The sequence below is a fragment of the Myotis yumanensis genome, unplaced genomic scaffold (genome assembly GCF_028538775.1).
Source record: "Myotis yumanensis isolate MYYU_CA2020_CCGP unplaced genomic scaffold, mMyoYum1.0.hap1 SCAF_7, whole genome shotgun sequence".
NCBI lineage: Eukaryota > Metazoa > Chordata > Mammalia > Chiroptera > Vespertilionidae > Myotis > Myotis yumanensis.
Window position 1 is genome coordinate 64,781,206 of NW_027223758.1, and position 27,669 is coordinate 64,808,874.

Below are 27,669 nucleotides of genomic sequence, written 5' to 3' on the forward strand. Positions count from 1 at the left end.
GCAGCTCCCCCAGCACACACACCCTTCCCAGGATGGGGCTCACTGCCTGCTTCCCCACAAGGTGGGTCATGACCTGGCAGGATGCCCAAGGCCCCACCAGTAGTGTTTTGGAACTGAAAGCACAGAGAGCTGAGAGTGGGGGATGGGGGCCAGGCAGGAGGAGGAAGGTGCTGGGGTTGGGGCACAGCTCACCTAGGGCAAGGGCCGCGAGGAAGGCGGTGATGACACTGCTGGCACACAGCAGCTCCACCTTCGCAAAGTCCAACTCCCCCCTAGACGCGGCTCCCAGCAGCAGGGCAACCAAAGCAGCCAGGAGCCCCACGACGGTGGCCTGCACCTGTCGGGCAGAAATCAGAAACGTGAGGGAGGGTCCTCTGAACCTTTGCTTCTCTCATTCTCTCAGTTTTCTCTGATCAACCTCCCTAGCTGTCAGGAAAATTTTAAATGAAACCGTAACTTGAAGACATCTTATTTATTTGTAACTGCTGTTGGTCCTCCTCTATTAAAAGATAAGCGCTGTCTTATTCTCTGCTGGGATCCTCAGCTTGAGAAGAGAGGCGGAATCTCAGCCCTCATCTGTGCTCACCAAATAAACGGATGCATGAATCTATGGATGGATGGGATACACTATTTTTACCCATCAGACTAGGTAAACTTAAAATTTGAAAGGTTGATAATATAAAATACTTCTGGAGGGAAATGGATGGTGGTAAAATTGGTACAGGGATTTTGGAGGAAAATTTAGATGTACATTACCCATGTACCTAATGATCAAGCATTTTCCAGGGAAACAACTGTACCTATGTGCAAAGAACCATGTAATGATAATAATATTTGGAGCTGCTACTTACTGAGTGCTTACCATTTGCTATTGTAAGAGATTTTCATTCATTAAGTCGTTAAGAGAAAAGTACAAATTACAGAATTACATGTACACCGTAAGATTTTTTTGTTGCTGTTAATCCTCACCTGAGGATATTTTTTCCATTGATATTGAGGGAATAGAAGGGAGGGAGGGAGAGAGAGAAACATTGATGTGAGAGAGACACATTGATTGGTTGCCTCCCACACACACCCCAACTAGAGCCCGGGATCAAACCTGCAAAGCAGGTACATGCCTTTGACCAGAGAATGGAACCCTTGAGCCTCTGGTGCATGGGCCAATGCTCTAACCACTGAGTCACATCAGCCAGGGCTACAGTATAATATGTTTTATGCTTAAAAATTCAGAAAATTGTTATCATACATTGTCTATGGTATATATATATATATATATATATATATATATAGTAAATACAAAAAGTAGTTTAGAATACTTTCAATGCTGGTGAGGTTATGAAGAAACCAATACTTCAAATATTAATACTTGTGCTATAATTTAATACTAAGAAAGCAAATATTTTGTAATCTTTTGGGGGGAAATGTGGAGCTTTAAACTGTTCATACCTTGTGAACTTGTGGGAAGTTCTCTCAAGAAATTCGTGCTAAAGAGCATTTTCATTGCAGGATAATTTATCAAGTAGAAGCCTCCACACAACTGCAGGTGCATCCACAGGGCACCGGTACAGTGAAGTGGGTCCAGGCCGAGGTCAGGCAGGTTTGCACTGGCCCTGCTGGGCCAGCTCTCGATGACTGTCCTTCAATCTTACTGGGGTATTTCCAGGCCCGACTAGTTGTTAAAAATTTTTAATATCACTCTTGGTTATATTTATACTAGAGGCCTGGTGCATGATATTCGTGCACGGGTAGGGTCCCTAGGCCTGGCGGGCAATCAGGGCCGATTGGGGCCTTCTGGCTGCTGGCCAGGGCCTTCCTTCATTCTGCACCACCCCCTTGTGGCCAGCGCACGTCATAGTGAGCGATCGAACTCCCAGTCTCCCAAACTCCTGAGGGGACACTTTGCATATTAGCCTTTTATATATATAGATGCTGGAATATGCTGACATTATTAAAAAGTTTTCTTGTGAAACTTGTTGCACCACTTACGTTTGATGTTTAGTGTTTTAAAAATAGAGGGGACAAAATTTTACCCTCACTATCATTCGGGCCATGTGCCAAGCCACTGCCTGGCCCAGAGCGGGACTTAATAAATGTTTGTAAGTCCAATTGTGTGAAAATGTACATACATATGAGCAAGGATTTGGTGTAAAACAGAAAAGTAAAACCAGTGACTTGTAGCGGAGGTATTTATCACTTACTCCTTGCCAGATCCACTGTTAGGAGTATCATGAGTGTCTCATTTAATCTTTGAAGCTCTTCAGCTACAAGCCGAATCTGGCTGTACATTATCCATATACCTTACAGCAAGCATGTCAAACTCGTGGCCCATGGGCCACATGCCTCATTTATTTGGCCCGTTAGCTTTGAGTTTGACATGCTTACCTTACAGTATATCATGGGTGTGTTCTTGGCCCATGCAAGTCACCTCAAGTGGAGAAAGCAAACATCCAAACACAGAATTTCAATAAGGGCAGCCCAAGCAGCACATCCAAGGCACCAAAGAGCTGTACCTGGTGTCAGGTTAGAACCGAGAACTAACTAGAGCAGTGGTTCTCAACCTTCCTAATGCCGCGACCCTTTAATACAGTTCCTCGTTTTGGTGACCCCCCAACCATAAAATTATTTCCGTTGCTACTTCATAACTGTAATTTTGCTACTGTTATGAATCGTAATGTAAATATCTGATATGCAGGATGTATTTTGTTACAAATTGAACATAATTAAAGCATAGTGATTAATCACAAAAACAATATGTAATTATATATGTGTTTTCCGATGGTCTTAGGCGACCCCTGTGAAAGGCTCGTTCGACCCCCAAAGGGATTGCGACCCACAGATTGAGAACCGCTGAACTAGAGTCTTTAAAGGGCTTCATTGCCAAGTGAACAAAGGGAGAAAGAACATTCCAAGAAGAGATAACCGCATATGCAGGACCTGCGGCTGGTGGGGAAGGTGGGACCAGACCGTGAATGCTTTTTGGACCAGGCCCACACTTGGACAAGGGGAACCAACAGAAGGGCTGAGAGAAGGAGAGGTCTGATCAGCTTTAGGCTTTCGAAAGGTCACTTAGGTTACCATGCAGAGGTGAGTGGAAGGTCAAGAAGCCTGAAGCAGTGAAAACAGTGAAGACATTTGCAGTCAGCAAGGGGACCAAGAGGTCGAGGCAAGGAGGGGCAAGGCTGGATTCCTGCATAGCTCAGAGGTAGGATGCTCAGTACCTGGATGTAAGGATAAGGGGCAGAGAAGCTGAGGGGACGCGGTTTCCAGCTTAATTAAATGGTAAGACTATTCACTAGGCATAGCTGGCATGATTGATTATCACGTGCAAGCTAGACACCATGCCTCTCCTACGACCCACAGCTCACAACAGCCCACCTTGCAGGGGAGGTGAAGTGACTTGCCTGAGGGTCCCCAGCTGGTTGACTCCCAGAGTGAGTTTTCAATCATCAAACCAGACTGAGTTGGGGACTTGAGAACAGGTGAGTGAGAGAAGGGAAGGTGATGAGGCCGGATCTAGCTATGCTGTTTCAGGGATACTTTGGGGGCAGTTTGCACCCCAGGCTATGAGAAAAAGAAATGAACAAGTACAGGCAAATCTTTCAAGAAGCCCCCAGCTACTGCAAGAATGTGGTCTGGTGGGCATGGGGTGAATGGATGAGTAGCTCCCATCCCCAGAGCGCAGTCCAGAGCGCAGAGACAAGGCTCACTGAGCCTTCACTCTTCCTACCAGCCTGGCTGCAGATTCCAAAGAGGGGAGGGGACCCATCCACCAGGTAAAGGGGAAAGTCACCTGAATGAGGGCGAGGTTACTGTTGATGACTCGGTGTTGCTCCCGGGGGTCATCAATTTGTCCAGTGTTGGCCTAGTGTGGAGAGAAAAGGGAAAAGGGTAAGTCTGCTTAGGCCCAAAGCCAGGTCAATCCTTCCTGGAAAAAAGGCAGTCTCTCAGGAGAACAATCAGCAAATACTACTTCATTGACGTCAGAACAAATTATTAACCAGCTTTCAAAAGAGTAACTGGGGAGTGGATTGGTAAAGACACAGGTGCCTTTGAGGATCAGATGGTATCATAAACCACCTCTCCCATACCCAAGTGTGGAAACGCACACACATGTATACATGCACACAAGCACACACAGGCATGCGTGTCACCCACAATTTCAGGGCCACTTGACTCCCAAGTTCCTCCACACACCACAGGGGAGGAGGACTCTGTGACCCTGGCCTGCGCCCTCTGCCAGTTCTCTGGCCCCATTCTCCTGAAATTCCCTTCTTCCCACGCCAGTGGACATCTCAAGGAACCACCAACCTCCCAACCTCATCTCTGCAAATCATCCCATTTCAGAAACACATGGAAGTCCTTCTTCTCTTAGTATTAAAACACAGGCTCAGAAAGATGACTTCCTCCTTTAAAGATGGTCGTCAGGTCCAAATATCATAGCAATTGCCAGCAAAATTCAATACGTAGATAAGAAAAGATTTCAAAGCAAATATGTTTTCTCAGCTCCTTTGTACTGAGTTCTTTAAGTTCCTGAACTCCCAGGGGCAAAATAGAATCACTTTTGTTTGTACAAATAAGGAGAGTTGTTTTTTGTCATTAGCATGACGGACGTTGGGGACATATCACAGAACTGTCCCGGAGCCTCAGTCAGCTCTTCCACAGACAGACGAACACCCACCTCAGGTGCTCATAGGAACAAGGGAATCAGGTGGAGCAGACCAGCTGCAGGACCTTCCCTTGCCTGGCTGACTTGTGCCAACAGTGGGATACCCGGAGGCAGTAAGACTGCGTTTTGGGGTAAGAAAAGGCAGAGCAGTGCCTAGAGTGGCCATTAGAGGGACACACAGTCCCCAGATCCATAAGACCAGTTACTGGTACATACCTCTAGGCAACACATTTTGACTCTCCCCCCAATCACCAGAGGTAGCCTGCTCTAAAGAAGGCGGCATTCTCGGAAACACAGAGTAAAAGGAGATCTAAAATACAACTGTAAGAGAGTAAACTTCTGTTGTTGCAAGCCATTAAATTTGCAATACTTTGTTAGAGCTGTAACAGGGAACCTGACATGGGCTTAAGGCACAGAACATATTCTCTTACAGGTCAGGTGGCCAGTGGTCTGCAATGAGTCTGATGGGGCTAAAATCACGGTGCCAGGAGAGCTTGCTCCAGGGGAGTCTGTGCCTTTGCCTTTTCCAGTCGGTAGAGCAACATGTTTTGGCTCATGGCTCTCCCTCCATCTTCAAAGTGGCAGAACATCTTCTCCTTGGTCTCTGCTTCTCTCAGAGGCCTTCTCTTCTGTCTGAAACTTCCCTCTGCCTCCCCTACATCAGTGCTCTTATTATGACACTGGCGTAATCCAGGATGCTCTCCCATCCAAGACCCTTAACGTAATCACAACTGAAAAAACCCTGTCCATACATCTTTGAGGGCTGTTGTTCGGCCCACACCCCTCACCTGTCTTTCCTGAGTCCTGCGCCAGGCAGCCCCTGCCCCACCCTTTGCGCTCCACCTAAAGCCATCGCTCTTCTCTCATTTTCTTGAACACACCACACTTCCTCTTGCCACAGGCCTTTTTCACATACTGGGTTGGCTATCCAATGGGCATCAGAGAGAGGAAGAGAATTTCAACTCCCTCCCGGGAGAGGTGAGAAGAGGGCACAGCTAGGGGCCTTGTGAGTTAGAGCCCACAGGAAGCAACTCTGGTTGTAGGGCAGTCACAAGCCCTCTGCAGAACAAACCCCCCCCGAGGTCATCACCAGCACTTAATACCCTGTCTCCTCTATGACATCCTCCATCAGCCCTGTGGTGCTCATCATGGCTTCAGTGTGAGTGCATGGAGCTGGGATCAGGGTCCCGGTGGCCGAGCAGAGGCAGCCCACAGACTTGGGCACCGGGACACAGAGCCCTGCCTGACATTGGGTTAGAGAAGAAATTCAGGGCACACAGGGGCTGGGCCTGGGCATACAGCAGTACAGCTCGGCTAAACCAGATGACGGGCTGGGAAGAGTGGCCAAGTAGAGCATCGTGACAGAACAAAACTCAACACTTCTTTTTGGAGAGCCCAACCCACCCACCTACAAGCTACGTCGGGGAGATCTGGTGGTGCAGACATGTCCCTCCCCGAGGGGTAGGTCACCCAAATATCCACTTACAGCTGTGGAGAGTCGTGATGCCAGTGTCATCTCCAGGTTCCCCTTCAGGCCCACTAAGGGTGGCACCAATGTCAACAGGTCTTTAACCTCCACAAACACGGGCCAGTGCTGGTGGGACAGAACAAGAAGCTCAATCCATACACACATAATGGCATAGCTCGGACATTCCTTGAGAGCTTTTCACAAGTTACTCCTCACTCCCTGTAAAACAAATGAGTAAGACTAAATCGTTTCCTTTTAAAAAAAATGTTTTTATTGATTTTAGAGAGAAAGGGAGGGAGGGAGGGAGGAGGGGAGAGAGGGAGAGGGAGAGGGAGAGAGAGAGAGAGAGAGAGAGAGAGAGAGAGAGAGAGAGAGAGAAACATCAATGAGAAGCATCGATCAGCTGCCTCCTGCACTCCCCCTACTGGGGATCGAACCCACTACCTGGGCACATGCCCTTACTGGGAATTGAACCTGTGACCTCTGGGTGCATGGGATAACACTCAACCAACTAAGCCACATTAGCCAGGGCCTAAATAGTTACTTAAGTGGCTTTAAACTAAATATAAAATAATGATGAAGCTGTGAAATGTTCTCAGTACTATTCAGTGAACAGCAGTAGAGGCCTCAAAAGAGTCCCTTTCTTTCTGGTCCTCAGAACCTGGGAAAATTGGGAGGAGGCTGGATCGAGCCCGTGGACACGCTTTGTTAGGTGTGCACAATGTGTTTGCAGAAACAGGAATGAGTCACCGATTTCAAAGCTGGGAGATCCACATGAATTGGGAGAGCGGAGCTGAGAGTGGCACTGCTTTATCTGGGACAAGGACTCCCAGGCGGCCCAGGCCTGCTGGCTGCTCCAGGCACCAAGGCCATGCACAAACTGCTCGGGAGTATCATGTGGCGGGGTCTGGATTTGTTTAAAGAGAGAGAAGGTGCGTCCATACAGGTCTCTATCAAACATAAGGAAATAAAAACATGAAGAATGAGAGGGGAAAAAAAGGAAAACTCATGGATATGGACAACAGTGTGGTGAGTGTGAGGGGGGAGGGGTGAAGGTGGAAGAGGGCATAGAGTAGATGCTAAAAAAATTTAAAATTTAAAAAAATAAAAAAACGAAATAGAAAACTAGAAAACAATTCTTTGTGTAGTGGAAACTATTCCAACCTACTTAACATGCAACTAGATTATTCCTCAATCAATTTGTAATGATTCTACTGATTTGTTTGAGCTCCCTGGCCCCCACAGTTATCTGTGACCCCTATACTAAAAGCTCCTCCTGGTTTTAGAATGCAAGAACTGAAAAAAAAACACCTACTTTGTCAGCTAGGAGATAGGAGGCCTGGGGACCCCATTGCCTGAGACAAGAGCTGTATGAAGCTGTGCGGATCCACTCACTTCTGGGGTCTGGGGAGTCATCTATAACGCAACCTGGAGGTGAAGGGACTGGGCCAGGGCATCTTCCACACACACACACACACACACACACACACACACACACCACCTGCCCAAATATGTACTAGACTCCTCCTGTGTTACAGGCTCACCTCTGAGCTCTCCATACTGGCGCCTAGGACCACATCCCCGTCCTCTGCTGACCTCTCTACTCTCTCCACCTTGACCTCCACTGAAGGCTCTTCCTCCTCCCAACCTTTTAACTTTTTAAAATGTAATTAAAGAATTTCATTCTCCCCCCCCCCCCCAAATTTTTTTTTATTTCCTTTTTCCATATAGGAAAGCTACAAGGTTAGAAATTTCACCAAAGTCTAATAAGCCTTGATTTAAGATGGGTGCAGGCTTTCAACTCTGCATAGTCCTCAGGTTACTGGACAGCCTTGTGGGCTCATTTGACCAAACTAACACACTTTCTCCAGAAAACGCAGGGGCAATCTTTTTCAAGATTCCAATTCGGCAGCTGAGAAACGCCATTCAAGGACAGATTGAACCAAGCCGAAGGGAAGATCAGGCGGCCACCGGACCCCTGACTGCCCTGTGGCACACTCGGCTCCTGACCAATCCTTTCCCACCAGATTCACCCCAGCCCATGCAAAGTCCGCTTCTGCCAACAGGAAAACCCAGAGTTTGGGAGGCCTGCACTTTGGGAGACCTGCGGGTGCAGGCCTCCTGACGTAATCCTGACTTCCCTTCACACTTGGTCTTCAGTTCCCCGTTCTGTCCACATCCTCTCCTTCCCAAGGCTGGAGCCAACTTCCAGAGCCACCCCACCCTCCATCCACACAAATGGCCCAGAGGAGGTGAAGGCTAGACCGTGACCCTTCATGCAGGCGTCCCCCCTTCTTGCAAGTGGCTGCTTGGGGGTGGGCTGGGACACATCGTGGCCCCGGAGATTTGAGACATCATGTCTAGACACATGAGGCATCACACAACCATGAGGGGTCTATTCAGGGACAAGGTCAACAGACGTGGAAGGTAAAGAAGAAAAACGGTAGGACCCTGAATACTGGGCGACACTGGTAATCCAGCGAGTGAACTAGTGCCGGGGCCGCCTGATCTGTAGACTGCTTTACAGGGATCAGAGATGATTTAGTGACTTTGAGTTAAGTTTTCCATTCCTTACAGCCAGAGCACCCTGGCTGATGCACTGAGGTCTGTGCTGGTGATGTGCGACGTCACCGGCTCAGATCTGCCTTCTGCGTGTTACACCTGCTGACCCAACCGCTGACGGAACCTTGATATCCCACAAGCCCCTCAAACTCAGGATTCTCAACTCAACCCTCCTCACCCAGCCCCCCATGCCCTGCTCCACCCACCAGTTCTAAGAATCCTTCCTGCTCTGCCAGCCGGGACTTAATTAACCCCTCGTGTTCCCCGCCATCCTGCCATCCAGATCTTTGTAGCTGTCTTACATTCTGCTACTGCCCTCTCCAGCAACACTTTAGACATCTAGCCGAGGAACTAGGGAGGCTGAAGTCAATCAGAAGTGATGATTCTTCACTTGTGAATCAGGACCACAGCCTCCCAGCTTCCTGCTGGGGCCTGGAGCCGCACCCTCAGGTGTCTCAGACCCTGCTGCCAGGGTGAGTTTTGTTGCACATAGATGACCATGGCACCCAGCCCTTTAGAACCCTTCATTGCCAATTCCACTCCTGGACACATACCCAATAGATATGAGTCCTTTTGCCCCATCCCCACCCCCAAAATATACAAAGGTGAACCTCTACCAATGGAGACCACCATAGCCCCTGGCTGGCCTGGACCCCCAGCCTGACCTCTGTCCCTTGTCTTCCCAAGGAAGAGCCCCACGAAGATTCTGGGGGTTGGAGGGAGTAGTGCCCATCACCCTCAGGTCACAACACAAGGTGTACTTGGTCACCCATCCTCACAGTCCTGCAAGGTGGGTCATCTATTAGTCCCATCTACAGATGGGGAAACTGAGGTGGGGGACACTAAGGAGTTCTCTCAGATGTTGAGCAAATGGCAGAGCCAGGATTCGAACTCCTCAGTCCCTGCCTAATGAGTCTGCATTCCCTGGAAGGAAAATGGTTTGAGCTCCCAGGGTTAATGTGGGCTGATCTTCAGAGAGGGCTCAGAAGCTGTAAATCTCAGGCACTGGAGGACCCATCTGCCAGCACCACTGAGCCTCAAGGCCTGGCTTAGGGCTCAGCCCTACTCGGGGGCTCCCTGCATCCCCACACCTGTCCTATCTGTGATGCCTGGGAACCCCAGTCCGCCCAAGCCCAGGCCCCACACTGCCCCTCAGATGCCCGGTACGCACTTGGATGGTGTTCATCACCAGGCCGGCAGTCATCATGCCCAGACCCGAGAGCAGAAGGGGCACCACAATCTGGCACGTGATGGTGAAGGTGGTCTCAGGGAAGACCCCGTGGGGGGACCGGGTGAGCTCACAGCTGAAGCCTCGCAGCTTCTTGCCCTGAAAGCGGAACTCCAGATTCAGCTGGGTGACCACCATGGTCAGGCTGTCAAGCACAGTCCCAGGAGCAAGACGTCCAGGCCCAGGAAGCCCTCCGTCCTCTGTCCTCCTCGCCCTCAGCGAGATACGTTTCCTAAGAAGTCCGCACAGGTAGGAAGGCCCGGTGCCCTGCGTCTGTGGAAGGTTCCCCAAGTGGCCCCTCAGCCAGAGTCAGAGCGAACAAGTGAGGAGAAAAGGCCCGAGTGACTCAGCCTCATTGGGGCCTAAGCCAGCTCCTGCTGTCCATCTGATCTCTGCAGATAAGGTTTTCTTCAGAGTGGCTGCTACGTCAGCCGGGACCTCCCTCGGCTAGCCTGCCACAAGAAGACTCACTGTCCCTCGGCACGACCTTGACAGCATCCAGCCCTCTGGCCCACGCTGGCTCTGGCTGGACCCAGAGCTAGAGCCACGTGAGGACTGGCCTTGGCAAGGGCCACGCAGAGATCTGCCTACCTTGGCACGTGTGCCCTGGGCAGCCTCCACTCTTGGCAGATAAGGGCCTAGACAATCTCAGCAGGAGGGACCCACTCCTCGGGCCAGGTCTACAGCCCTCTGAGGGTCTGCAGGTCCCCCAGATACCCATGTGGTCACCACGACTTTGATGTGCAGGGGGTCATGGGCACACAAAGAAACTGTGTTCAGAGGAATCACAGCCCTGTTCTTTCAAGGGCCCAAGAGATTTGTAAACGTGCTTCCAAAAGGAACACATTCTCATCTGCTACAAAGGTAAGACCAACCCGGTCCAGGAGAAAGGGCTGGGCTGCCACACGACTTCCAGGAATTCTATTATTGTTGGGCATGTCCACCGTGCATTCACAGGTGCCAGGCTGGAGCAGGCATGAAGGCCATAGCCAGCAGAAGCCCAAAGCTGAGGGTCAGGTGCACACTCACCTATGGACTGAGGACCTTACCTAAACCAGGCCCTGGAGTAGGCCTCACCTCCTCTTCCTAAACCACGGCCCCCTTGGGCACTTAACTGGCTCCCCTGTCTATCCCACGCACAAGTCCCATCCCTTTAGCCTGAGGTTCACAGTCCTCACAAGTCTAGATCCTACGACCTCTCCGTGCCAATTCCAGCCAAACATCTCCAATAACTGTTTCCTTCAAGGCCCAGATATTCCTCTCACTGCATCTTTCCTCACACCATTCATTCACTCATTCATTCAACAGATATTTTTAAACCCCTCTCAGGAGCCAGACATAATAATCTCTAAATGTCTTTGGCATTCCTTCCATTGAGAGTTAGAGTTCTGTCTCCTCCCCTTCAGTCTGTGACTGCTGGAGCAGAACTCAGTGGAAGAGACACTGTGCCAGTCTGGTTCTGGGACCAGATCTTGAGAAACTGACAGCTTCTACTCCCCATCTCTTGAGATGTTCATGCTTGAAACTCAGCCACCATGCTATGCAGAAGCCCAAGCAATCACATGGAGAGGCCACATACAGGGGTTCCAGCCAAGAGCCCCAGCTGAGGTTCCAGTCGACAGCCAGCTGCAACTGTCATGTCACGTGAACTACTTTGGAGTGCCTAGCAAGCCACCCCTACAGAGGCTGCATTGAACCGCCAGCCATTCTCACTGAGGCCTGCCCAAAGCCCTGCAGATTCATGATCAAACTGAAAGACTAGCTTCCAACAGCAACAGAAGTTTGGTATGGTTTGTTGCATAGCTGCACACCACAGAAGAAAATTCCTGCAGACCCTGCCATGGACCATGCCTGGGCTCACATGGCTCCTTCTGCAGCTCCACACGAGGCCCAGGACAAATTCCTGCCTGGACTCATGGCCAGTGGAGGCACCTTCTTATCTTTGAGGCCTCGCTAGCTTCCTGGCCACAGCCTAACATATCCTTCCCCAGAATTCCCAAAGTACTTTTTAAAAAATCTATCTGAAGGTAAGTCCACTTAATGCAAGCATGAACTGCACAAGAATCTACTGTCCCTTCCTGGACTGTGCTCTTCTTGAGAAGGGAGTCTGATGGACTCACTATTGCAATCTTCACAGCACAGAAAACTATTCATTTATTTACTCCACAGATTAGTACTTAGGGCCTAATATTTACCAGACTCTGATCTAGCGGTCTAACAGATGTGGTGCATCTGTCAGTGGAATAGATATGAATTGAGCTTTCTGGTGTAGTAGATAATCGTAAAAAGGAAAATGTAATTATAACCTGGGAAAAGTTCTCTGAAGGAAAGTCAAGAAATGCTGAGAGCATAGAGCAGAATCAACTACACACATGCACTAAATGACCAGCAAATGAACAAATGAATGAAAGAATAATAGATCTTCAGTTTCCCGTGCTTCTCAATGCCTTTTAACAAGGAATCATTTCGTGTTAAATCAATCACCAGACTCTCAAAATATCTCCAGATGCTTACCAGCAAGTACTGCCTTCCGTAGGCCCTGAAAGCTTCACCCTAGTTAGTATCAGAGGCAGGACTAAGACCCTTAGCTCTTGACTCCCAGTGCAGACTGCCCCCCACTGCCCTCCCCTGCTGAACACTCCCTGACCCTTCCACCCGTACCCATAGGAGGCTGAGATTAATGGTGTGTTTCTGAGAAAACAGGTGCCGAAGTTAACTGGTTTAAGGGAGCTAGCCGGTTTAAAACAAAACCCCTCTCAGCTGGCCTGCAACACTGCCCACACCACTCCCAAGGCACACCGCTGGAGAGGCCCCAACAGCAATCACTTTCTTCTGACCTTGGCAACTCCTGCAATTTCTTTATGGTTTTGAATGTGTTCAGACATCATAATACAATGTCAACACACACAGCAAGACCATGAACCATTCTCATCAGGACAGGAGATATGGAAATAGATAATCACTTGTACAATTTCATATAGAGATTCCTGATTAAGCAAGTTATAAATCATTACAAAATTGTTTCTCATTTTTAAAAAATCAAGTGAGAAATTAAGATAAATACACTGACACACAGACATACAAACAGTAAAAAGTTCAGAAAGATATATACCAAGGTGCTCAAAGTGGTTATGTTTGAGTGGCATAATTATAAGTGACCTTTATTTTATAATTTGCTGTATATTCTATTGTGATTATTTGCTTTTATAACCATCAACTGTCACCAAAAAGAAATAAAAGATGTCGTTATGTGAGGAAAAATTACTTTCCTTGAAACATGAGAACAAAATATGTCAACACAGTTTATTGAGTCATAATTTAAAAAAAAAACAACTATCAAGAATGTGATTTTAAAAATAGTTCAGTAGCACAGTGGAAAATCTCCAAAGAGCTTAAATTGGATTCCAGGGCTGTACCAGGTAGCGGTCGAATCTGGGTCAAGCATCAGGTGGGTTTCTGGGTGACCTGTAACAAGTCCCCGTCCTTGTGGGCCTCTAACCATTCAGCCTCCAGCATGAGGGCGGGACTGCATCCGTGGTTTTCAGTCCACAATGCCATCAGAACTACCTGGGAGCTCCTAAAATGTGCAGCCCCACCTCAGGGCAGACCAGTGAATCAGATCCCCAGGCCTGTGGCATCAGAACCACTCCTCTATGCCAACACCCCTTGATTTTTAGGGTGTGTGTCATTGCAGGACAGTTAGGAGGTGCTGAGGGCAGGCAGAGGGCTTTGGGATGCATATGGCCATTCCTAGCTTTCACTTCTTATTCTTCAGTGAGAACTGGGCATTCCCAGGAGTATACCTTCCAAACGGCCTCCTATTCCTTTTGTGGGTCACCTTGAGCCTTGGCTGATTCTGAGCCAAATGGCCTGAATTCTTTCCCATCCTGTTAGGTCCTCAGAAATCAAGTCAATTACATTTTCAATAACAGGAAAGGTTCTTTATTTTCTGCTTCTTTGGCTAGGCAGACCCACCCACAAGTAAAAGTGGACTGAGTCGCTCGCTCCCACCCCTGTCCAGCTTATTCTCATGAACTTTCTCCAAACAGCTCCTTCAGGTCACTCAAGCCTCATTCCAGCATCTCCTCCTCAGAAAGTCCTTCTCGGACTCCCCGGAAGCCTACCACCCAGCTCTATTTTCATCACAGCCCTTACTGCCACCTAACATGGACTTATGCATCTACTGTCTGTCATCGATTGGCTGCCTTCTGCACAGGCCCTGACCAGGGCCTGGGCTGGGAGGAGCCTGCAACCAAGGTATGTGCCCTTGTCCAGAATCGAACCCGGGACCCTTTGGTCCACAGGCTGATGCTCTAGCCCAGGGGTGGGCAAACTTTTTGACTCGAGGGCCACAATGGGTTCTTAAACTGGACGGGAGGGCCGGAACAAAAGCATGGATGGAGTGTTTGTGTGAACTAATATAAATTCAAAGTAAACATCATTACATAAAAGGGTACAGTCTTTTTTTTTTTTTTAGTTTTATTCATTTCAAACGGGCCGGATCAGGCCCGCAGGCCGTCGTTTGCCCACGGCTGCTCTAGCCACTGTGCCAAAACGGCTAGGGCTCCCCACTTGATTTTGACGGCCATGAGAGCAGGGCCTGGCTGTCGTGTCCACCCTGGCATCGTCCAGCACAGTGCTGGCCCATGGCACACATACTCATGTTGCGTGAATGAATGATTAAATGAATAAACAAAGAAACAGAATCGTAGAAACAAAGAGAAAAAGAAAGCCAGTCAGCCTTTCATACGGTTGAGTGGTGCCAAGCCTAGAATTATTATGATTTGCTGTCTTGACATCTGGTGAAACCATGGCCTCACTGCAACTTCCCCTCCCCTCTCTGCTCCAGCGGATAAGGTCCCCTAGCTAAGCAATGCTTCTTATCAGGGGGACCAGGCACAGTTCCCAATTATCCCTGAAGTGGGTTTTAGTTCCTGCCAACCCATGAGATTATTCAAACAGGCTAATCTCACCCTCCCACAGAACCAGTGGGCACCTCACCCTATTGTTACTACACAGGCCTGCCTCCCACAGCCCCTGGCAATTTGCTCAGCTCCCAAGCATAACCCGTATGGCCCTGAGTGGTAGGCAGTGTCCTTCTCCCCCAGGCTGTGAGTACTGTGACTGATCAACTCAGTGATCTCATCTGTCCAGTGCTGGGGTCATGGGTCCAGTCAACCCCGTAACACTAGGGCAGGAATCCCTCTCTCACAAATTAAGTAAAGAAGAGGCTTTCAGAACCACAGCGGACATCATGCTCCTGAGAATAACAGTTTCACAGCTTGTTTTATTCATTTAAAATTAAGGGGGGAAAGGGGCGCTCTTCCTCTTGGGAGCATGCCCCTGCCTTCCCCTTCCCCTTCCCCTTTCCCTTTTGCTCCCCCTCCCCGTCTTCCTCCCAGGAGTGTTACTTTTGCCTTTCTTTATCCTAAGCTCCAAGGGCCCTTCTTTTGCTTCTGTAACTTGTTTCCTGAGCCTACACAGCCCAGCTGGCTCACTTCTTCTACCTCCGTAACTTTTTAAATAAACTTTCTCTTATCATCTGGGGAAAAATTTAAGTAGGAACTGAAGGAACATTACCTGAAGGTGGAAGAAAGCAAGGTGGCAAATGGGGTTACAAGACTAACAGAGTAAGTGCTCTCTTGAAGTTGGTTGCGGTTTATTTCAAAGGTGTGTCAATCAGATGCTGAGAAACAATGGTCAGGGCCTACTGACGGCAAAGATAAACCTTTTACTAAAAGTTATAGGCCTGGGGCAAGACTGCTCACCATGACCGGCCCACGTAGAAGTTTATGATCAGATCATCCTATGAAATTACTTCCCATTGAACCCCTTTTATCCACATATTTAAGTTACAAGGCGGCAACCCCGCTGAGGCCATCAATAAGTCTGGCATTGATTAATGTGGATCGATGCTCCCTGGGGATACACACTCCTTGCACCCCCAGTCCCACAGGTCTCTAAACTGAAGTTATTGGCCACAAAGGGGAACCCATATAGTTCACCATGGGGCCCTCTCCTTCCTGGTCCAGAGCCTGCTTAACCTAGGTTACGTCAGTCTCTGTCACCAGTAACTAAAAGAACCTTTACCAATTTGTAGGAAAGTTGTATTTGAGAGGAGGAAGCCCTGCCCTATGTTCCTCAAGCTGGGCCCAACATGTAGCTGCCTCCTCTTTAGGATGACATTAGGCAGTCCCCCAACACCATCATCCCCATTTAGTTCCCACTTACCTGGAAATAGTTCAAAAGTATGCCAGCCCCAGACAGTCCCAGGCCTGCAAACATGAAGGGCACTGTCACCTGGAAGCCAATGGATAGGGCAGTCTCCTTGCTGAGTTCAGTCCCCAGTAGTTTAGAGGTCACCCTTTGGCTCTCAGGGACAGTCAGAGGTCCATCTTCTGAGGCCGCAGGGAGTCTTCCTGAGCTGAGGGCGGGTGGCAGCCCTAGCTCCTCCGGCCTCCGCTGTCGGGTCTCTGTCCCATCCATGTGAGCACGGCCGAGCCCCTGGCAGCCTTCACCTGGGAGACACAAAGCAGCAGGGATGGTAGGGCAGAGTTCCTGACCCCCAGTAGAGCTGATACCCTGTAAGTCCGCAGGCCCTTCTCACAGAGGCTGGCATCATTCCGGTCAATCCACAGCCCTTCACTTGGTGCCTGCTCCACACGGCCTCCTGCAACCCCAATTTACACACATTTTTATTTAATATGCACACGTTTGAGGAAAAAACACACACACACAAAAGACAGCATCAAAATACATGAATTATAACCAGCAAAACCGGTGGTATAAGGACTTCTCAAAATTCTCTTTCATAAAAGCAACAGGAAAATTGTGAGAAGTAACTTTTTCAGAACTCTGAAAATTAATCAAAGGCATGCAGCAACACGGATTTTTTTTTAAGTATATTTTTTATTGATTTCAGAGAGAGGAAAGGAGAGGGAGAGATAGAAGCATCAATGATGAGAAACATCGATTGGATCGGCTGCCTCCTGCACGCCCCCTACTGGGGACTAAGCCCGCAACCCGGACATGTGCCTTTGACTGGAATCGAACCTGGGACCCTTTAGTCCACAGGCCTATGCTCTATCCACTGAGCCCAACCATCTAGGGCAACACAGATTTAGTCAAGAGAAAATGTTGACTCTCAGAAAGAACAGCAACACTGTAATGTCCATAATGTGTCAACTTGCCTTATTCCCATCCCCTGCTCTCCCCCTCTGAAGCAGCCTTAAAAACCTTAAAAAGAGATGGAGGGACTAAAATGGGCTAGAGCTATTTCAAAGCCTCATTCCCAAAGAATTCTCATTATTTGACCTACCAGGTGGTTCACTGGAAGATGCCACTGGTAGACAGCCCGAAACTGGACTCATAGGTCACTTAGCATAAAAAGGCTTTTCCCTATTGGACATTTGCTGAAAACAATTACAGGCACTTTGTGGCTACCTGAGACAATAGGTAATATTGGGATAAACCAGAGGTCAGCAAACCGTGGCTCGCGAGCCACATGCGGCTCTTTGGCCCCTTGAGTGTGGCTCTTCCACAAAATACCACGTGCGGGCGCGCACGTACAGTGCGATTAAAACTTTGTGGCCCATGCGCAGAAGTCAGTTTTCGGCCTGGGCGAGTCTATTTTGAAGAAGTGGCATTAGAAGAAGTGGGGGGGTGTCAGTCGGTCAGGCAGGCGACGGGAGACACAGCGCAGGAGGGCCATGGGATACGCAGTGCGGGGGAGGTACATTGTTTTGAGGTACATTGGCTGAGGTCGACCCCTTCCAACTTTCCCATCCACACTCGTCTATCTGAAACAAGTATACAAGACGAGTGTGGATGGGAGAGTTGGAAGGGGTTGACCTCAGCGAACGTTCCTCAATCAGATTGAGGATGTTTTTAGCAAAGGCCAGCTTAGGAGTACCCTAATTAAGTTAATAACAATGTACCTACCTATATAGTTTAAGTTTAAAAAATTTGGCTCTCAAAAGAAATTTCAATTGTTGTACTGAGATTTGGCTCTGTTGACTAATGAGTTTGCCGACCACTGGGATAAACAATACACTAACAGAAACCTAAAAGGAAAAGCTAGGGAATAAGATGCCTACACAGACTTTGAAAGTTCCTACACATTTCAGGGAATCTAAAAGGCCACTCATATTGAGCTGAGCATATGTTCAGGAAATACCTGCAAAGGCCCTAGCATTCTCACCCCTGGCTAATTGGGAGACTTTGCACAGGCAGAAAGTGGAGGTGAAGGCAGAGTTGTAATGACCTGACTGATGTGCCCCAACAGCAAACAGAGCCCCTTGGCAAAGACTCGGAGACTTACAGGTTCCAGGCACGGTGATCAAGGAAATCCCTAACCAATCATCACCTGACCACTAAACAGAGACTTCAGTGACCACATATAATAAGGAATACAGACTAAAGAATAGTTCAGAGAAGTTACTAAAGAAATAACTACAACAAACAGCACTAATAAGAAACGCTACAAAGGGAGAATCTGATTTCCAGAGTCAACAGTGTGTCAACCAAAACAAACAAACAAAAAAAATCAGCAAACCCAGCCGGCGTGGCTCAGTGGTTGAGCATCAACCTATGAACCAGGAGGTCACAGTTCAATTCCCAGTCAGGGCACATGCCCAGGTTGCAGGCTCCATCCCCAGTAGGGGGTGTGCAGGAGGCAGCCGATCAATGATTCTCTATCATTATTAATGTTTCTATCTCTCTCTCCCTCTCCCTTCCTCTCTGAAATCAATCAAAATGTATATTGATTGGAATGGAAATGCTGATGGAGAAAGAGGTAAGAGAAGAGACAGGTGCTCAGTAGAAGAAAGAGAAGCGTCCAGTCAGCATCGACAAGACTAGAGACAGGGGGAATGACTTAAACCCAGCAGGCGGAGCCCCTATTTCATCATCAGATGGCCCAAAGGCCCAGGGCGAGAGAAGGGCCTCACACTGCCTGGGGGAGGCAGGCAGTGGGTCCACCTCTGTGAAAGGTAGTGACTACTCAGTGCCCACATGACCTTACCCCACAAGGCACAACGATGGTGACTGACATGGGTGCACCAGGAGACACAGCCAAGAGTGGCGGCAGCAGCTGTGCTGGGAACCTGACAGCACCGCCAACGCTGAGCGTCTTGTGGTCCCAGAGAGGGAATGAGTGTGGCTGTGCAGGAAGTGAGCACTGTGGGCACAGCACAGAAACTCCTTCCTCATGAAACCACTGTTACATGGGGAAAGCAGGCCGAAGGATGGCGTCTAGAAACATCCCACACTGTCCCGTCCTGGGGCCCACCTTCACCTGCACGTGTGTGGGTGGGCAGGGAAAGGTCTGGCCAGGGGTGACCTCAGCAGGGAGGGAGTGACTGGGACAGAGGCCCCACCTGGGTCACATGACAGTCTCTCCTACCTGCTCTGTGCTCCTCACAGGGTGGAGACACTGTTCCACGGGACGGACCTCACATCCCCGGGGATGCTGGTGAGAGGTGATTCTGATGCTGCAGTTTACAGAGATCAGTTCATTGGAAATGTGGGAGTGTTTCGTAAAGAGAATGTGTTCAAATGTCACTGAGGTTGATAAAAAATGAGTACAGATGGACAAACCAGGTCCTGAAGGACTGGCCTGCTGGTGAGGGACACTCCTGTCAGGAGAGTGGGCTGTGGGTGCAGGAAAACCCTCCTTTAGCCTGCAGGGAGGGGTGAGGGTGGGGGAAGGAGTCCAGGACAGCCTTCCCCCAAAGGAAAGACTACAGACTGAGGAGCACACTGCCTCACCCAATGAGGAGGTGGGGGGAGAGAGGAGAAAGTCAGCCTTGGATCCCCAGCCTCTGGGCACCCCAGTATTCTGGAATGTGGTCCTTAGCACCTCATACAAAGGTGGGTGGGCAAAGTCATTCCTGACCACTCTGGGGGTTAGGGGTGGGTCAAGATGCTGTGAGGCCTCAGCCCTCTGGGCTTCACAGGTGATCTGGTGTTTGGGCCAAAGGTAAACTGAGTGGGGGGGGGGGGGGGGGGGTGAAAGGATTAAGGAAAGACAGATCAGAGAATGAAAGCTGGGTCTCGGTGGGACGCTGCTCCCTGATGAGGAGACAGCGCCAGCGCCCACAAGCCGTCTTTATTTTATAGCAGATGCCACGAGGCAAAGTAGGGGCGTGATCACGTTGTTTACAGCATTCTCGTGAGTTCCAACCTCACTCAACTGTATGCACCTGAACTCTAGCACAAGGCATGTGGGGCCTCGTGTTTGGACCATAGGTTCAAGCTTACAACCACAGCCGTTGGCTATAATTGTGCTGGGAGGGCCCTGCCCTCCAACTGGGACTTGCACGTGGCAATGAGAGGACCCTGTCCTTTCATTAGTCCGAGGTTTGAACCTGGCCAAAACACTGTAGCCTCGCCCCATAACCTGGTCCAGTGGGAGAGCTTTGGAGCTGCCACAAGGACGAATCTCAGCTTCTCCCCTCCCTAGATGTGTGCCTTATGATAGTTACATTTCTGTGGCTCCACTGCCTCATCTGTTACATGGGGATAATTGCACCTACTTCATAAGAGTTGTGAAGAGTGTGTTCACATAAAAACATTGAAACCTGTAAAGAATTTTTGTGAGTTTATTTGAGCCGAACTGTCGACATATGCCGGAAAGCAGAACCTCAACGAATTGCGATAACGCTCTGGAGATTGGCGGGTTACATCTGCATTTATATATTGCAATCCAAGGAAAGAGACAAAGGGACATAGATGGGTTACATGAAATCCATTGGTGATAGACTAGAGAGGCTGGAGAAAGCAAAGGGGAGGGGGGGCGGAGACACCCCTGGCATTGGATAAAAAGTAAAATGATAGATACATGCTTAGGTGCACGCAGGAACAATTAACATGATAATGAAGGAATTTGTGGTATCTGTCCTGGCGCCCAGCACATGAGGTTGTGCCCCAAGGGGTCCAGAAAAAGGGAAGTTACAAGTTACCCAGACATTTCAAGGGTATGTTATTATAGATGCCAAAAGACAGATAGGCTCAGTTAAGGTAAAGGTTGACCTTGTCATGGAAGATACTGGCCTAGGAAGTGACCACCCACCATAACTGCTTTTAATTAAAGTTTAATTTCAGACCATCCTTTTTAGTTACTTTAGGTCTCTGAGTTTGCAAGACCGCCACGCAGGCCTTCCCTGAGTTTGTCAGGTTAGCATGTGGCCCCTTTCGTCTACAAGTGCAAGGAATAATTCATTTGCATCACAGGACACCTGGCTGGTCCCATCACCAAAAGGACCCACCTGAGTAGTTTCTGACCAGCTGGGGAAAAGGAGGAGCTGGAGAATCTGTATGGGGAGCAGGACAGTTAAGCCCAGACACCAGAAGTTTGGGGTGCCCGGCATGGGGGACCGAGCCTCGGCGCTACCTTAAAAAACAGGACTAGACCCCACCCCCATGCTCTGGGTCCCTCTCCAGCACGCTCCCCACTCCACACCCTCCCGCACCATCCCGCCCTGCGCCCTCAGTATCCCTCCCCCTTACCGAGCACCCTAGACAGCGTCCCCTCTCCCCTTTCCCCAGCCCAGGACCTTATCCGGTTCCTTCCCCAGGCGATGCCGCAGACTTCCCTTCCCTTCACTCTCCCCTTTTCCCTCCTCCATCGCGGACCTCCCCGCAGGCTCTTATCCAGCGCTCCCCGAACCCGGACCTCCCATCGGATCCCCGCTCCCCAACCCCTGACTCCCCGGGTGTGCCCCACCCTACCCGGGATCGCCCTCGGACCTCTCCCCACTCTAGGTTCCCTCCGCCCTCTGCACGTCCCCGGCGCCCGGCTCCAGCTCCAGCTCCAGCCCCGGCACTTCCCCGCAGTGGGCCTCCCTCGGAACGCCCCGGGCTCCCCTGTGGGCCCCACTCTCCGCGCGCCCGGCCCGGCACCCCGCCCCGGTCCCCGCGCGGCCGCGCTTACCCGATCCCTCTCCCGGGCAGCGGCGAGCAGAAGGCCGGCCCAACCCGCTGGCGGAGGACGAGTGCGGCCGCACGAGGGCTCTCGGAGGAAACGGCAAAGGCCGGGTCGTCCACCGCCCCTCCCTCCCGCCCTAGTCCGCGGGGACCGGGAGGAAGCGGCTCGCCAGCGCCGGAAGGCTGGGCCGCGCAGACCGCGCCCTCGGGGCTGGAGCGCGGGGTCTTTGCGGTGGGAGGTGTGGGGTCAGGTACCTGCTGCAGGCGGGAGTCACCCTATGAAAGACCGTCTCCTGAGCGCGCAGAGCCGTCCCCAGGCTTTTTGCAGGGAATGCCCCCCCCGCCCCCCAAAGCCCTTTGGGGAAGCTTCGCTTTTGCGGCTGGTTTACAAAATGGAAACAGTCTCCTGCTAAGAAACCTCCAGGGAGGAAGCGGGCAGGAGGGTTTCTTCTTTAAAGGGTGTAGGAAGAAGACAGGCCGTTCCTAAGGCGCGGATGCCTGGCCTGCAGCCATCAAGACTCCAGGATCAGTGTCTTGCTGTTGTGGGTAACTTTTTAATCATGGAAATGTTCAGACCTACAAACGTGGAACAATGAAATGGCCCACACCCAGCGGCCAGCTTCAATCACGTGTGCATCTTGCCTCCTTTTATCCATCTACGCTCCAACCCAGGCAACCTGCCCCACCCCTACCCCAGTAATTTTAATGCATTCCCCACAGACATCGTTCACCTTTAAGTACTTGAGTATGTTTATCTAAATGATAGATCTGTGTGGGTGTTTGTTTGTTTTTTCAAATATTCCCATAATACCAGTATCACACCTACAAAACCACAATACCCGGTTCAATTTTCCCTGATTGACTCAAAATAGGTCTTTTGACAGCTGGCCTTTCTAATCAAGAGATTTTGGAGGGAGGGGGGGCTCAGGCAAAGCCTGCTCATGCTCAAAATGCCAGAATGTTCGTCCCTCCAGAGCAGGGGTCCTCAAACTATGGCCTGCAGGCCACATGCGGCCCACCGAAAACATTTATCCGGCCTGCCACGTGTTTTTGCCGCCGCTGTGTGCATAGGAATTTGTTCATAGTTTTTTTTTAAACTATAGTCCGGCCCTCCAACGGTCTGAGGGACAGTGAACTGGCCCCCTGTTTAAAAAGTTTGAGGACCCCTGCTCCAGAGGGAAGTCCGAAGGGTGGATATGTCAGGTGGCAACAGGAATCCACGATTTGGGGAACTCGGGAAGAAGGAAACTTCTCTCAGTGCAAACAACTTAATTGTGATACAGTCCCTGCCGGGCTGTTAGGTGGCCCCGGAGCAGCCCCGACCAGATAGACAGCCCTGGCCCTGCAGGTGCATTCTGCCCTGAGCTGGTCTAGCCCTGTGGCTGTGGAGGAGACATCTTCCCAATGTTTCAGCTCTTCAGTGAAAAGGCAAACTGACCTCTCAGAGGCAGAGGGGAGCTGGCTTATATAGGCAGAAGTCCCCACCCCTGGTCCATGATTGGTTTCTCCTCATGCAGTTAAGGACTCCAAATTGTCAAAATTTGATTGGTTCAAAGGGCACTGTCCTGATTGGTCAGAATGGGGTTGTTTTGATTGGTTGGTGTAGATACTGATGGGGATATAGCTATGTAGCTCCAATTGGATGGGGGAAAGCCTCAGTCCTATTGATTGAAATAGGATTCCAGGAACTCCTTTATAGGGTCTGGCTCCTATGACAGGAACACAGTGCAAGCGGGTAGTTACTACAGACTTCTCCCTGAAGTGCAGTTTGTGTGAGAAGCCCCTGTATAGAAATGACTGCTAGACTGTTGTGGTTTTGTTTTTTTTTTCATTTGATCCCGGGTCACCACCAGGAGCCCTTCTTCTTCTTCTTTTTTTTTTTTTTAGGAGCCCTTCTTAGTGTAGGTCTTTTCGAATAATTGAATGGACACCCCCACCCCTGGGAACTGATCTTTAGACCACTTCACATCAGACATTCCCTTTTGCTTAGCACTTGCTCAGACTACATTCACTTGCTAAGACCATTATCTTTCCCCTCAGGACCCGCCCAGAGAATTCTCCGCCCAGAAAAAGCTCACCTAGAGTCCTGTAAAATCTCTGATTCACCGTCCTTAGGTGCTGGCACCATTTGGGGCCTCAGCCCATCTGGGTTTCCAGATGACCTAATAAATTCATAATTCTTTACCCCTTTTGGCCTCGTGCGTTCCTCCTTTGGCAACCCTAACACTTAGTAGGTGTCTTCTTTCTCGGGGTTCACAGATATTTAACAAGATTTAGGAAATACTGCATTATATTATTTCAACAAAAGACAATTTTGCATGTTACACACAAGAGGTTCTCCAGGTTCACAGACACAAACTTGCAGCCTTCTTCTCTTATATCTAGATTTGGTTCCACCCGCACAGGTCCTCAGGCATCTGGGCTTCAGAGATTCAGCTGTCCTATGGCTCCTCCCGCCTTCCCCATGTATTGAGGCATCAGGACTATGTTTCCAAGGATAAAGTGGTCTCATGTAGGCATTTCAGGCAAGACTGACTACTGTATGTGTGCATTTCAATTTGATGCTGTTTTTAGAGTGATGTGCATCCTCGCCTTCTTAATATATTTATTGTTAAACCCCTTTACCTGTTTGTAAGAGCACTTCACTCCTCGGACCAGCTCAGAACACCCCACAACAGCTGGTGAATGGTTAGAGTGCCCATCAGGCAGTCGTCAGAGAATAGAAAGCAGAGTTAAATAATTAATCGTACCTACTTGAGGAAGCCTCCATAAAATCCCATAATACAGAGTTCAGAGAGATTCCAGGTTGGCAAACAAATCCACACCGAGAGGGTGAAGCATCCCAACTGCATGGGGAGGGGACGCCTGTACTCAAAACCTGCCCAGACCTCACCCTGTGTCTCTCTTCATCTGGCTGTTCATCTGTATCCTTCCCATATTCACTGGGTTATAGAGAACTGATAAACGTAAGTAAACACTTCCTTGAGTTCTGTGAACTGCTCTAGCAAATTAATTGAACCTAAGGAGGGGGTCGTGAGAACTGCTGTTTTATAGCTAAATTGGGTAGAAGTTGGAGACCTACTAATTGACATCTTCAGATTGACATCTGAAAATCTACTGATTGACATCTTCAGAGTGACATCGGAAGTGGGTGGGAGCAGTCTTGTGGGACTGAGCCCTAAGGTGTAGGGCCTGACATGATCTTTGGGAGATAGTGTCAGAATCCAGTTATATCACAGGACATTCGCTCTAGTTGGTGTTGCAGGAAATCGCTTGATGTGGGAAAACACCCTCACACGTTTGGTGACCAGAAGTGTCAGAAGTGAAGTGTTCTATGTAAAAGTAAAGGAGACACACCACTGGCGAGAAATACATGGGAGGGGGAAACTGGGTGGTTTTTAAAATTATACTTACTTATAGTTTCAGGAAAATTTGCAAAGAGGGAAAGAGCTTTTCTGGCCGTGACGAGGCCCACCCCCACTCCATGACAGCATTCCTCTCGGAGGAGCCCCTTACCCCGCTCCAGAAGGGGAGAGGACGCACAGGAGAGCGCCTGGTGCAGAGCCCAGGTCCTACCTCATGGCTGTGAAATGCCCAGGTGCTATACAATCACCCCCGGCTCAGCCCTGCACCAACTGCCTTCTGTGTGTTGCTTGCCCCACTGTCCCCTGTCAGACGACAGGAGGAAAAGCACGGCTTACAGGGGATGCTCCTTCAGTAGGAAGCAGCACAAAAGCACCTCGGATCGAGATGATTGGGGAACCATCCCATAAACACATTTTGGATTTAAAAAAATAAAGGGGGAGAAGACTCAGAGCCTAGTCTTGTGTATCTAAACCAGAGGTCTCAGGTAGAACTATCGTGGGCGCCCTCCCTAAACCAAGCTCTGTGTGTGTGTGTCTGAAGAGGGGGAGACAGTGTTTCTTGGCTTGTTTTGGGTTTGGACAGGACTGTGCTCGAGACATTGCCTGCTCTTCTGCTGTGCAGGGCTGTTTGCACGGAGGCCAGGGTTGAACCCTCCAAATGCTTCCCACTGGGAGGAGCATGAAAGAACCGGCTGAGGGCCAGCTGCATTCGTTGGGCTCCGTTGCTGATGCCCTGGCTCTAGGGGAGTTTGAGGCAAAACAACGTGGACCCGGAAAAGAGGCAGAGGTGAGACTTGTCTGGTCTGATGTAAGTTACTGTGTTAAGGCAGGTCCACCACCCATTTCAGCATCGCCCCTGCACTGAAATGCCAGTCTGGGGCAACAACCCCACGGTGGTCCAGGGGCCCCCGCCCCCAGCAGTGTCCTCTGGTCAGCGATCAGCTGAGGCCTCTCTGCCCTGGGGCGGCTCCCACACAGGCCGGATTTGCTGCATCAGAGTCTGAGCTTCTTCAACCCTTCCTGCTTCCTCCCCTTGGTGTCTGGGATGAGGCCTCTCAAACTCTTAACTCCTCTTCAGCACCTGCTTCCTGAGACTGGAGCTGACACACACCCATTTCTCAATTCTGTGTCTCTCCCCACAGCAACTGGCTCTCCTGGGCCGGAAGCCTCACTGTGTGCCAGGATTTTCAGGGCCCCCCAGGGCACACCCAGATGGGCAGGGAAGTCACACAGGTGCTGGCTGCTGCTGGTCAGAACATTTATTCGCCCTGGGGCCACTTTCTCAGTAGCCAAATGTTGCTCTGATTGGACTGGGGTTGGGGAGATGGGGTGCCGGACAGGGACAGGGGTTGCAGGCAGCAGGCTTCCACCAGCCAGTTCGGGTGGAAGGGCTGTGTACCCAGGAGGGGGCTAGAAGGACAATCAAGCTGCCAGGGGAGGCCGGTCAAGCTGTGGAAGAGACGGAGGCTTCTTCGCACGAGACCTTTCTTCAGTACTCAAAGGTAACCGTCTTGACCCTCAGGTACTCATTCAGGGCTGCCTCTCCTGCAAAACAGCGCCATCATCATCAGAGTACCTCCTGCATGCATATCATCTCACAAAACCTGCAGCAAGTGAGTGGGGTCTGACTCAGCCTCAGGTTCAGGTAAGAAACCGAGACCCGGGGTCGTCATCAGTAAGTGTGTATATGGGGGCGGGGGGGGGGGGGGGATCCCAACAGGCATCAGAATACAGAACCAATCTGAGGTCACTGTTCTGGAGACTTCCCCAGCTCCAGCCACCTGCCTAAGGGGGGGGGGGGGCAGCCCAGAGGCCCTCGTGGTGCCTTTCTATTACCCAGGTGTGCAGCCTCTCCACTGATGCCTCCCAGCTAATCCAGATCAAATTGGGACTGGGAGAAGGGGTGCCTCACAGGGTCCCTGGGACCCCCGGAACTTGGCTGAGCTATGTGGCTGGTGTGTTTCAGCCCCACACCGAGCATGAGAGGCCTGTGGCTGCCTGACAACTCCCCCACCTGCTAAGGTGCTTGCTCCAGAAGCCAAGCTTCCCTGATGCTGCTGCCCACGCTGTTCTCACCACCAGCTGGGGCCCACTGAGGTCTCTGGCCCATCCCAGGTAGGCTATTTGGAAGGGCTGGTTTGTGGGCACAGGACACAGGGACAGTGGGAGGAAGGTCTAGGGGTGCAGGAGGCAGACTTATAAGTGACAGAGATCCTATCCTGGGGACCCGTGGCCTCCATGGAGGATGATGGTCCTCGTGGATTTCTGTGGAGGACACCAGGAAGGTAGGCCAGGGGAGGCAAGGACAGAGGGGGCAGAGGTGATCAGCATGCATGTGCATACGTGTGTGTGCACGCGTGCACCCGGTTCTGCATGCATAGTATTTGTAGACAGTCAGGCTTGGGGGGTATTGCTGGGCCCTTTCATGAGAGCCCTTGGAGCTTTCCTCAGGGTT

At 50.3% G+C, this 27,669-nt stretch overlaps 2 protein-coding genes across 4 annotated transcripts in view; both read right to left on the reverse strand.

Annotated features, from left to right (window-relative positions):
- The window catches only part of SLC41A3 (solute carrier family 41 member 3), a 37,164-nt gene extending 15,184 nt beyond the window's left edge, over positions 1–21,980 (reverse strand). Inside the window, exons 1-5 of one of the 2 annotated variants that reach the window (XM_070421577.1) lie at positions 21,857–21,980; positions 16,156–16,442; positions 6,153–6,260; positions 3,791–3,862; positions 193–337 (exon numbers count right to left, since the gene is read on the reverse strand). In XM_070421577.1, the coding sequence (XP_070277678.1) occupies positions 193–337; positions 3,791–3,862; positions 6,153–6,260; positions 16,156–16,410 (580 nt within the window). In that variant the 5' untranslated portion in view covers positions 16,411–16,442; positions 21,857–21,980. Of the gene's footprint in view, positions 1–192; positions 338–3,790; positions 3,863–6,152; positions 6,261–16,155; positions 16,595–21,856 lie in introns of both variants that reach the window. The other variant, XM_070421578.1, reaches the window with a different exon arrangement.
- A 4,475-nt stretch (positions 21,981–26,455) lies between these two features.
- The window catches only part of ALDH1L1 (aldehyde dehydrogenase 1 family member L1), a 50,658-nt gene continuing 49,444 nt past the window's right edge, over positions 26,456–27,669 (reverse strand). For both annotated transcript variants that reach the window (XM_070420726.1, XM_070420727.1), the window contains exon 23: positions 26,456–26,759. In XM_070420726.1, coding sequence (XP_070276827.1) covers positions 26,704–26,759 — 56 coding nt within the window. In that variant the 3' untranslated portion in view covers positions 26,456–26,703. The remainder of the gene's footprint in view (positions 26,760–27,669) is intronic.